The 12,618-nt window shown below is 31.4% G+C and overlaps 2 protein-coding genes across 2 annotated transcripts; both read left to right on the forward strand.

Moving 5' to 3' along the window:
• Positions 1–807: 807 nt before the first annotated feature.
• LOC132929024 (uncharacterized) lies at positions 808–3,642 on the forward strand. The gene is made up of 2 exons (XM_060994049.1): positions 808–974; positions 2,883–3,642. Exons 1-2 carry the CDS (start codon positions 960–962, stop codon positions 3,426–3,428), a joined length of 561 nt encoding a protein of 186 aa, XP_060850032.1. The 5' UTR covers positions 808–959; the 3' UTR covers positions 3,429–3,642.
• Positions 3,643–10,443: 6,801 nt separating this feature from the next.
• Positions 10,444–12,454, forward strand: LOC132928687 (BCL-6 corepressor-like protein 1; the record flags this gene model as incomplete). Its single annotated transcript, XM_060993525.1, has 2 exons — positions 10,444–10,605; positions 10,796–12,454. Coding segments are annotated over 2 exons (1,623 nt in total), but the record flags the coding sequence as incomplete, so codon positions are not given.
• Between the last annotated feature and the right edge of the window lie 164 nt (positions 12,455–12,618).

The following is a 12,618-nucleotide window of genomic DNA, read 5'->3' on the forward strand; positions in this document are numbered from 1 at the left end:
CGAGATTCGACATAACGAGAATCTACTGTAGTGTATATGCGATACCTATATACGCCCTAACCCATATGGTCATTCTTCGTCCGTTAAGCCCCACGACCCAAATCCCTGAAGACGTAACTAAAATATACCTATTAGTGATTTCTCGCTTCAGTTAGTATAACCCAACTGCGATGCCGCCAAAAGTCGACAGAACGCGGTTCGCGACAACCTAACCTAACCTAACCAAACCTCTCGCCGGGACAGTGAAAAATAAAATAATGTTAGAATATTATTATGTGCACACATAACGATCGTCGACGAACAATACAATACGACGTATAAACGTATAAAATGTTTGCGCGCATGATGCAGCTGCAACGATGCTGTAGGACCGCGTATACTCGAAGGCGTGTGCATATAATATAGGCATATATTTTTCCACAGAAACGTGTGCGGCTTGCTGCAGTGTATACCTGTACGTGCAGTACTCTAGTGATGTATATAATGACAATAATAGCGCGGGCATGATATCGTGTACTGCAGTGTACGTCGGAGGGCGATGATGCAATGTATGGGTGAGCGAGAACGAACCGTGAAGTAACAATGGCGGGGCCACGCGCTGGAAGAGACCGAAGCGCCGCGGCAGAGGTCAACCGGGATCGCGCGGTGAACGGCCCCGCGCGCGTGTTGGGAAATGTCCCTTGGACTGAGGCTAAGTTAGTATCGTATCGCACACACAGCGCCAGTATGTGTGCGTGGTACATCGCCCCCTCCGTTTGCCGTTTGCCGTTTTCGAGGCCTCGACGTGTCCGTATAAAATGGATATCGCTCGACCGATTTGGACCACACAAGACCCACCGACCAGTGCGAGGTATACCTGAAGCACACGACGACATTGCAATAACCGTATCCCCGAAACCATAAGTCGGTTTCGTGTACTATAAACGTATAAAGACGCACGCAGCGAAAACTACGCGAACATGCAGCAGTTCTGGGTAAGTACGGAATATCATAAATATAGACTCGGGAACGTACGATAGATTATCAAATCACAAAAATCCAAAAAAATTAAACATGTACTTAAACAAACATATTGACAGAATCAATGAAATTTTATTTTGAACAACTCACATCATATTATACAAAATCTTTTTATAATAAAATTATTTGTATTACTGATTTCGCTTTTTTTTTTATATATATATAAATATATAATTTCTATAAAAATGTGTAAATGTCAATATAGATATATTATATAATAAATGCGAAGCTTTTCATCGAAAAAAGCACACGATATATGAAGAATATTTGGTAATATTGATGTGATGTAGGGATTTTAATTTTATAATGAATTATTTTCTACAGAAAAAAAGCACTAAAATATATAAAACTCGTAAATATCGTGATGTAGTTAATAATCAAAACACAATTTTAGATTTAGATTCATTGATCCCAAATAGGACTACTTATTATTAAATTCTGTTATTTATTCAACAGTCAAAAAATAAAAAAACATCTTAATTTTAAAGCTTATAAAAATCCCCTAAATTATAATCGAAAAGTGTAAATCTGCATCATCAGTATATTATTATAAAAATGTCCTCAATGTCTTACACACCAAACATATATTATTTTATAATATATAATAGTTTCTACAATCGTTCAATATAACATTTAAAAATATCAACCATTCACTACCTTTGCTTACTATGTTTTTGTTGAATGTTGATATAATAAATATCCTTTTACGCAATGTGGTATAGATTAGTCGAGTACTCGAGTGTCAGTATTTTGTACTATAGCACAGTAGTACAATGATGTTGGGACTACATTAAATTGTGTGTAGTACGACACACATTGTATAATATAATATACTAATAGTGTTTGAAATTAAAAAGTGTGTAATGGACTAATTTTTTTTTCATAGTTTTTTTTGTTCATTTTATTTTTGATTGATATAAACATATTAATTTATTTTTTAAAAATATTTTTCTGCATAATATATTAATATGGCAACACGCAAATTTCCCACAATACTTGGAAAAATTTTCATATTTTTGCTTTTGACTTGATGAACCTAATTATGACCAACCTCATAATATGGGCAAAACCATAGTGACTTTTATCGTAAGATTTTATTACGATAACGACCACATGTAGTCAATTTATCGTATTTTATCTACTCCTTACAATTTCTATTATAAGTATACATAATACACATTACACACCTTATATTTACCTAATTGGTATAATATTGAAGGCGAGAAGATAATAATTAATCATTTGTATAAAAATATATTTTCATCGTAAATTTATAATTAAATGCAGTAATTTTTTTAATTTTTGAAATTAACATTATACTTAATACCATTATATATTTATTATTACTAAAACGTATTTAATCATTCTTGAACAATAATATTTATTTTGTAATTATTTATATTTAATATTCGAGTATTAAAGACGCTAAGGTTTTCCCCAAATAACGTTGGTCACAACTAGATGTTTTCGGGCAAAAGCAAAAATATGTCATTTTACCAAATATTGCGGACATGCAGTTCGCATTCTTACATATATAAGACATATGTATATATAACGTATCTACAATATATACTAACTATTAACTGTGTATTTATACATAAATTAATAATTTACTACATATTATTCATACAGAAAACTTTGGCTTACTCATGTTTATTTGTATATTGTATATTTGTATGGTTGAAATACATTTGGGGGGGAGGGGTACGGTAATGCAAAATTTAATATAAATTGTGTAGGTAGTACGAAAAAATATACATTTTAGTCTCAGCAACTATGTACGATATTAATACATTATTTATTTTGTAAAAATTCGTGAACAATGTTTTGATGGATTGTTATTGTGTTGATTACTGACACAGATCTCGATGTTGTTGGTGAGTGTCGGCGCGTCCTTAGTCTGCGCGGATGCCGTGAAGGCCGCCTCCGCCGCCGCTGAGAAGCCGACGGAAAAGAAGCAGGGCAAGCGAGGCCTCTGGGGCTTGGGCTATGGATACGGTGGACACAGCGAGTGGGACGGTCTGTCCAACTACGGTCTGTTGGGCACGGACCACAGCTACGGACACATCAGCTCCGTGCACGTCACCAAAGAGGTGCCAGTCATCGTTGACCGACCGATCGTCGTGCCGGTCGAGAAACACGTGCCGTACCCGGTGGCCGTCGAGAAACCAGTGCCGTATCCCGTGCACATCGAGAAGCACGTCCCGGTGCCCGTAGATCGCCCAGTGCCATACCCGGTCAAGGTACCGGTCAAGATCCCGGTCGCCCATCCCGTGCCCTACCCCGTGTACGTGCAACAGCACTTGCCCGTCTACGTCAAGGAACACCACGGGCACGGTTACGGAACCTACGACTTCGGTCACGACCACGGTTACGGTTTCAGCAGCAGTTACGCGATCCACCACTGATGGTGTTTCTATATACGTTGCACAGTTTATTATTATCATTAAGTATTATAATTTATACGATAAGCTCGCCCGTCCACGACGCACCGCAGTCGTGTCGCGCATCAATAACCGTTTGTAATTAATTACTTTTTATACCTATTTTAATGCGTAGGTATAGATTATATATTTTATATATATATAAATTATAATAAATTATAAGTTTATAATATTGTAATATTGTGTTATTTTGTGTAAACCTCGCGCGCGGCTTCGGAAATGTTGAATTTTATTTGTAAAAAAACCATTGATCCCCGGAGTTGTCAGATCGTGCACACGATGAGGATAAAATTATATATACCTACTTTGCGAGGTTTGAAATTTTTGAATCATATATTTTTAGGTACCAATTTGAACATTTAAATAATCAAATCATAGATTTTACCAAACACCGTTTGTAGAACTAGGACTTAGGAGCCGCGTTCTGATTAAACACGATTACTCTAGTAGGTATAAGTATCTACGCATAAATTGGATTCAAAATGTACAATCGTTTAGTTTAATGTCTGTGATACTTTACAGGAGCCGTTAAACATACAAGAACCATAAATTATAACCTACAAAAAATTATTAATTTATTAGAATATCTCATGTGATTTGAATTTAAATTAAAAAAAATCTTGGCAAAGTTTTAGCCAAAAGTATTAATTTTATAACTTTGTCAAAATAAAATCAGTATTATTAATTATTATATTTTACATACATTTGAACTAGGCAATACAAAATTCTTGACATTCAATATTATCAGTACATTTTTCTTCGTGTAATCGTGTTACTATATATGCATCAGGCCCTTACTAAATACATGAACATCAAATATTCTCTACGTTATACAACAGTACCTATACTAGTCTAATTGGTAAGTACATATAGCAATTACAATGTCCACGACACATTAAAATCCTCTGACTAAAAGTTAAAGTAAATATTCACTAAATTATTCCGACGAATCAAATTACATAATTAATAATTGTAAAAAATATTTTTACGATTTTAAATTATATTACATATAACATTAATATGTAAAATATACATAAAAAAGTTCTGATTTATTTGATCTGAATAACCTAACTTATTATGAAATATGAATTATACATTACCAAAAAATTCACAAATCTGAAATAAGCACATACTAAATGAAAAATTAATATTTCAAATATAAATCCATGAATTATTCGAAATTAAATTTGTTTTTAAACCAACCGCATATACGTATACGTATACGATTGTACAAAAAAATTAATGATTCAGTTCTGTTAATAGATGTATAATTAAATTAGGTTTTCTCATAAATCAACAAAATTCTTTTTTAATATAATATAGAGAAAACAGTGTTTTTTTAACTTCATTGAAAGTTAACATTATAATGTAACACTATTATAGTATATAAATATAACATTGTAGTATAAACATAATCTAAGAAAGTAAGATAATTTTAATTTTACGTTTAAAGTTAAAACAAATATAATTTATTATGTATGTCTTAAAAATATTTATTATAATACCCTTAAAACTAGTTTAATTTATAATCTGAGAATATTATGATAAATTATGAAGGTCATCATTATTTGCTATTTTAATTCGGTGAAGTTTTTCAATAAATCTCGTTTATAGTTACGCTTTCACTAAACTCATATAATTCAAAACGATATTGCATCTGTAGCTTTGTTTAAAAAATTGTCTGAATAATAAAATATATTAATTAAAAATAATTGTATAATGCATTTTTTCAAATACTGATGTTTGATTTAGATATAGCCGATATAGGTATACAGCTAGCACAGAAAGGTGTATTTCAGGCGTGGATCCAAGGGGAGGGGATGATAAGGGGCGATAGCTCCCCCACGTAAATATATTCTGGATTCGCGCTTGGTGTATTGGCAATTCTATGTAATTTTTTTTTTTATTTAGACATTATTTGAAAATAGTATATATATTTTAATAACGTAAATGCCTAATAACTTTTTTACCAACATTATTGGAAAATGTAATTTAATGATAATAATTTGAAATAATCTAATTCAAAAAAAAAAATTTTTCTTGTTTTTATTAATTAATTTATTAATTTTTTATTAAAAATCAACATTTGCTAAGAAATAAATTAAAGATACGAATTCAACTTTCGAAATATAAACTATGATCATTAAAAGATTCACAATTGAAAAAAAAACATGTCCCAATAGTCACTTAATGCTTGTAAATAAAATGGAATAGAGTTAGAGCGGTTTTTAAAATCACTGCAGAATGAATCGATATAATATTACATCATTTATTATAATACAATGATAAAAAAAACAAAATATAATATCATATGTAACATATTCTTGGGAATCCTTGAGATTACATAATGGGGAAACAACTTCGCCGACATCCGTTACGAGTAGGAGCGCATGAGACGATAACCACCGCAAACTAGTATATGTTGTAAACTTGTAAAATAGTAAATATTAAAATGTAAATTGACCAATAGATACTACCAGACTACCTACACCCAATACCTATTGGATATGCCTATTACGATACCATAACAGTGAACAGTTATAAAGAGTTATAAACACTCGTATAATGTTTACTAATTAACACATTAGAATTTGAAAATTATAATAAAAATATTATACAATATATTATATTATAATAACATTTTTTTTAATAGGTATACAGAGTGTAACAAATATACTTGACAAAAAAAAAATTATGCTACTTAAACATGACAAAAATTGTTATATTGTATGATGAATAAATCATTTAAGAAATATACTCATGTCAGAAAATTTTCAAAAATCATATTTTTAAAAAAATTATTACGTTCCAAATTAATTTAATCAAAAAATATTAATATTTTAAAAAAATTCTAAAAAATAAACTACTTGACTTAGATAAATCTTTTTACCGTCAAAATTGTTCTTATAATCAGATTCACAAATTGGCTATTTTCCATTTAAATTTTTTTATTTTCAGTACTAAAAAATAAACATAAAAATAATTAAATTATAAACATGTAGCGCTCTCTTAATGATAAATAAAAAAAAAGTTTAAAATATTAATTAGATCAAAAGTTATTCCAAAAGTCAGTTTTATCTGTTATACTCTGTATATAATAATATAATAGGTAATAAGTAATAACATATATGGACTATCGATGTTTAATAGATTTTAAGTTATAATAAGTAAATTATACTATTATAGATATATTTAATATTACACTAATACACTATTAAAAAATTGCTTGCGCGAATGAATACTGTACCTATTTGTATAAATATAAAAATGTTTATAAAACGTGATATTATTCGAATATAATATTATATATTAGAATATATTTTGTGTTATAATTAATAAATAAATTATACAAGTAAAATATATTTGATAGGTAGGTACATACATTCTAAAATGTTACTACTTACTATATGTACCTATTACCTATAAATTCATAAATATACCTAATTGTAATTATTCTAATTTGCTCATTAATCACGTTATAATAAATAATTATTCAATATGCCTACCTACTTATTAGTTATAGGATTGTTGGGAACACTATAAAATGCAAAATAATTAAATAATTATTGCTATTTGATAATCGATATTACTATCAGTAATTTTAATACTACATTATAATTGAAACAATTTATTGATGAAATTTCACGAAAAAAATAAAATAATCTATTTATATTATAATTTTCTATAAATAAAAATAAATTATCAAGTGTTGAATAAAATTGCAGACAAAAAAATATACATAATAATGTCATAATATATTATAACATTTGTAACTTATAATATTTTGATTTAGGTAGGTATAAGATAATATTATATAGGTGAGTAAAGACATTCTGAGTTTTTAAAAAACATGTATATACCTAGACACCTAGTTAGAATGTAACTACTTCTAAGTTAAAAAAAAATATATTGATCTATGGCTTTTTATAGCAAACTATGAATTACGAAAACATATTTTGTTAGCAACTCTATTTAACTAGGTTTTTCTAGTGAAGAGAAGACGGTATTATGGACTAGATTTATAAGTTTTACGTGTCCTACCAATGTTTAGAAAAATAGAAATGATATTTAAACAAAATGGCGAAATAGAATGCTTGTCTTATTAAAATATACTGAGTAGGTAGGTGTCTACTTTATATATTGTATATAGTATATACTACATGCAAACAAGTAATATTTAAAGTAAAAACAACCTCACTATAGGTATAATGATAATGACATTTAAGCCTTTCCCGACGTAGCTTCTTAAAATGTTGGCTTTCCAAATAGGTACTCATACTCGATTGATAATTAAAAAAACAATCTCATCATATTTTTTTATAAATACTACATTTCAGTATTTCACTAATATTTAAATCAACGATTTTAGACGAATGTTATATTTTTATACCTTATAGAATTTATATATTATAATAACCAATATAACCATTGAATAAAAATAATATTATTAATATTTAATGTTAGTTGCTGCAGAACTTGTGTTAATCTTGCTTAGATACATATTTGGAAAAAACAGCGTTTGATGTATATTATCACGTTGACACATCACACGACAACAATTTATATGAGTCTACTCTCTAGTTTTTATATAATATTATTTTATGTGTAAGTCAACAGACCGGAAATATAGATTACAAAATGTATGAATTTTTTTCTGATTATATATGTATACTATATACTTATATTTTTCCGACCGGAATCTCTAGAACTTGATTGTTTCAGCTATAGAAGACATTAGAGGTGTGACATTAGAAATTGTCTATTATTACGATAAATCTATCATTCTATAAATCTATGTAATAAATAATAAATTAATAACAATAATATCGATTCAAATAGTTGGACTAGGAACTAAGCTATAATGATGATGTATAATATACGTATATTATATATTTAGATAATTAAAAAAAAAATCCTTATAGTTTTAGACCTTATACCGAATATTTATTTGTCAGAATAAAGTATAAATATCTACTTAAAATTAAGTTTAATATTTACGTTTAAATTGTTGTAATTTCATATAATTAATAATAATTAATACAATATAACAATTTATACATTACAATTAATTTTAATTTTTTTAAATTCTTACAAGTTGTAAGTTGTATGAATAAGTCTTGTGTAATAGCTTTACGTTTTTGTAACTAAGTGCAATGTTTAGAGTTCATGTTATATACGTAAAACGTTTACCTATATATAATGAGGTATTTGAGATGTTTAGTGGCACTATAAGTATATAAATTATGTAAATTATCATAGGTACCTTACTCTTATTTTATTTTTATGTTGGTAAAAATGTTGAATATAATCAAATATGATATTAATTTTATAATTTAAACCTAATGACTAGAAATATTTGATTAAGGACTTGATATTTTTTAAATATTTATAAAATAAAAATAAAAAATATATCATTGTTGGAATGTTATATTTTATAGAATTTTCAGTTTTTTTCCATAAAATAGATCATTTTTTAGATATAGGTACCTATACTGTAAATTAATCTTTCAATTTCTATATTATAATATATATGCATAAGTATCATTATTTAAACATCCCCTGTGCATACATTTATTAGAAGTATCATTATATTTCTTCAAACATTTAAAAGATTTAGAGCATTATTTTTGTTTGTGTAATTGAAGTATTTAGTTTAAATTATAATTTATAATAATTATATTTAATGAGCTTAAAAATATGTTGGTCGACCTCATATGGATTCAAAAAGAACATTTCGCAATAATTATAATTATTTATAATAAATTTAAGTTTACATAGATTTGTATAAAACTTATGAAAAAACCAATACATATGACTAGATTGTTTTTATTAAATAATGAATAATATACTAATGTTTAAGTATAACCAATACAGCAATACAAGTCAACAAGTGCCAAAATATTATAATTTTAGCGTACTTTAGTTACATTATTAGTTACATTTAGTTAACATTTTTGGAAATATATTTATTTAGATAATTTAGTCAATATTAAACATCATTTTTGAAAAGAATATTATATTTTTAACTATTATATCATTATAATTTTTAAGTTTTTACTTTTTGAATGAGCATAAATTTTTAGTTTCATACTCAAAAGTATGACGATTTTTCTTGAATTTTCAATCTAATATTAAGATAAAATGTTTCAAATTAACTAATAATTATTAATTACTCGGTTGAAATACTGCAATTTATATGTATTTATTAAAGAAATTTGTTTTTTTTTAGATTCTCACGAAAATATTTTTAGATATAATATGTAATTATAAATACTTGTAAATATTGTTATTAAAAAAAATGGTAAAATGTAAAAATATAATTTTATTTTCAAAAATGCTGTCTTGCAATAAATTCGAATTAAGTAAAAAAAAATATTTCCGAAAACTTAATACGTTCCAACGAAATGAGTACTTGCATTTACTTTGCGTTTCATGTAGAAGAATCGCCTTGGATAATAACCTACCTATCAATATGAATTTAGACAATTTAATGTTGTTAAAAATGATATTTAAATTTTTATATTTTACATAAGATAATTCGGATTTCACACTTTATATTTATTATTACAAATTAATTAATAATCAACTCACATAGTATGGTATCAATAATTATACATTTTATATCAGCTTATAACATTAAAACGCCTGGACGTATACTAATTTCATATCCACGCGTTTTAAGATATCAACATAAACGGATTCACGGATATACTATAGGTTTGAAAAAAAAAGGTGAAATTGTTGCCAAACTCGTCGGTCAGTTATGGACGTGGGTACAGTCGTGGATACGTATACTGTACCATATTACCATTAAAATAAATCGGTTACACAATTTCGGATACAGCCGGGTGACATCTTCGAAATGCGATGGCTATAATCGCGAAAACTGGTCCTGATCTAAACTGACCACCCCACCATGACGTAACTACAGTGTGTGCGTATATTCTTGTCGCGGAGAAAGTGTCATTTTGGATGATTACGGACGATTAACCGAGTCAGAGGGGAGTGTGAAGCAAAAGAAAAAACAATACCGGTATCTCGGCAGAATTATAAAAGCCCTAGCGAGCCAGTGTTTGGCATCAGTTGTATCAGTGGCAATCATACCAATACCATCATAACCATCATCATGAAATTCTTCAAGGTAAGTTGTGCACCGCAAAAAAAAACTTAGTAAAACCGAATTGTATTTATTATTTCATTTACAATTCCAAATACTCCGCAGTTCTATCAACTTGATATAATGTCTTTTTTTTATATCGATTTGTAATACGTTTATGTGAATCATCGCTACCTACCAGTTCATTGTATTATAACATTTTTTTTTTCAACAGGCTTGTGTTGTCGGTTTGGCTTTAATAGCTCACTGTGTTGCTGAGGATGCAAAGACCGATAACAAACAGACCAACAAGAGAAGCTTAGGCCTTTCAGGATCATCGTCGTACGGACTCTCCGGTCTATCCGGATACTCCGGGTCATACGGATACGGTTCCGGTCTGCCTTCATACTCACCCGGTATCGGCCTCGCCTCCCCCATCAGCCACTCATATGCCGCTCCCTCTAGCTACGGATACTCCGCTCCAGCCAGCTACGGATACTCCGCTCCAGCTAGCTACGGATACGCTGCCCCAGCTAGTCTCGGATATTCTTCCTTGGCTGGTCACGGTTACTCAGCCGGACTCGGATACGCTTCCTCCGCCGGACTCGGATACGCTTCCTCCGCTGGACTCGGTTACTCCGCCGCCCCGATCGGTCTTGGCTACGCCGCCTCTTCTGGTTATGGAATAGCTGCTCCGTCTTACGGTTACGGTATCTCAGCCGCTTCTTCCGTGCCAACCAGAGTCAGCACTTCCAACCAGGTCGTGTCCGTGTCCGTACCACAGCCATACGCCGTTCCAGTGACCCGTCACGTGCCCGTACCGGTCGCACAACCCGTGCCAGTGTCTGTACCTAGAGCCGTCCCAGTCAGCGTACCTCACCCAGTTCCCGTCACCGTCAACAGACCATACCCAGTCGATGTTCCCAGGGCTGTCCCAGTCAGCGTGCCCCACCCAGTTCCAGTCACCGTCAGCAGACCAGTGCCATACCCAGTGCCACAGCCATACCCAGTAGAAGTACAACAAGCTGTCCCATACTCCGTCCCGACCCCAGTCGTCGCCCCAGCTCCAGTCTCTTACGCCGTCGCTGCTCCAGCTCCAGCTTCGTACGCCATCTCTGCTCCAGCTTCGTACGCCGTCTCTGCTCCAGCTCCAGCCATCAGCATCGCCTCAGCACCAGCTTACGCATCGGAATCTTACGCCGCACCAGCAGCTAGCATTGCCTTGAGCGCACCATCTTACTCATCAGCGTCTTACGGCGCCGCCGCTCCATCATACTCTGCCGCGTCTTACAGCGCCGCCGCTCCATCATACTCTGCCGCGTCTTACAGCGCCGCCGCTCCATCATACTCTTCCGCGACTTACAGCGCCGCCGCTCCATCATACTCGGCATCGTCTTACAGCGCCGCCGCTCCATCATACTCTTCCGCGACTTACAGCGCCGCCGCTCCATCATACTCGGCATCGTCTTACAGCGCCGCCGCTCCATCATACTCGGCATCGTCTTACAGTGCCGCCGCTCCATCATACTCTTCCACATCTTACAGCGCCGCCGCTCCATCATCATACTCGTCGGCCTCGTCCGATTACTCCAGCATCCAGTCCGGCAGCGGATACAGCTCATCGTCGGGCATCAGTTCCTCATACGGACCACCGTCGACAAGCTATTCCGGCAGCAGCGAATACAAGAAGTATTAAATCGTTCACTATCCTCGATTCGCGTCCCGGCGCGCGAACTCTATTCATTTAGATGTTCGTAATACTTTAATACTTTTTTTACACTTATAATGTATACTACTTGTTAATGTTTTGTACTTTCACAACTTTTCGTATGTTTGTTATGTTAGTTTGAATTTGTCGTGTCGTTTATTAAATAAAAATGATTATGACTGAAAATTACTTTAATATTATGATTTACAACCTACTTATTGTACCTATCAATTTTCATACTGCGAAAATAGTAAAATATAGGTACTAAATGTAATAAAAATTAAACATATTATATGGTATTGATATATAATAAATAATAATAAATTATATTACCCAATATTATATAAATA

This window comes from Rhopalosiphum padi, chromosome 4 (assembly GCF_020882245.1).
Source record: "Rhopalosiphum padi isolate XX-2018 chromosome 4, ASM2088224v1, whole genome shotgun sequence".
In the NCBI taxonomy this organism is placed as follows: domain Eukaryota; kingdom Metazoa; phylum Arthropoda; class Insecta; order Hemiptera; family Aphididae; genus Rhopalosiphum; species Rhopalosiphum padi.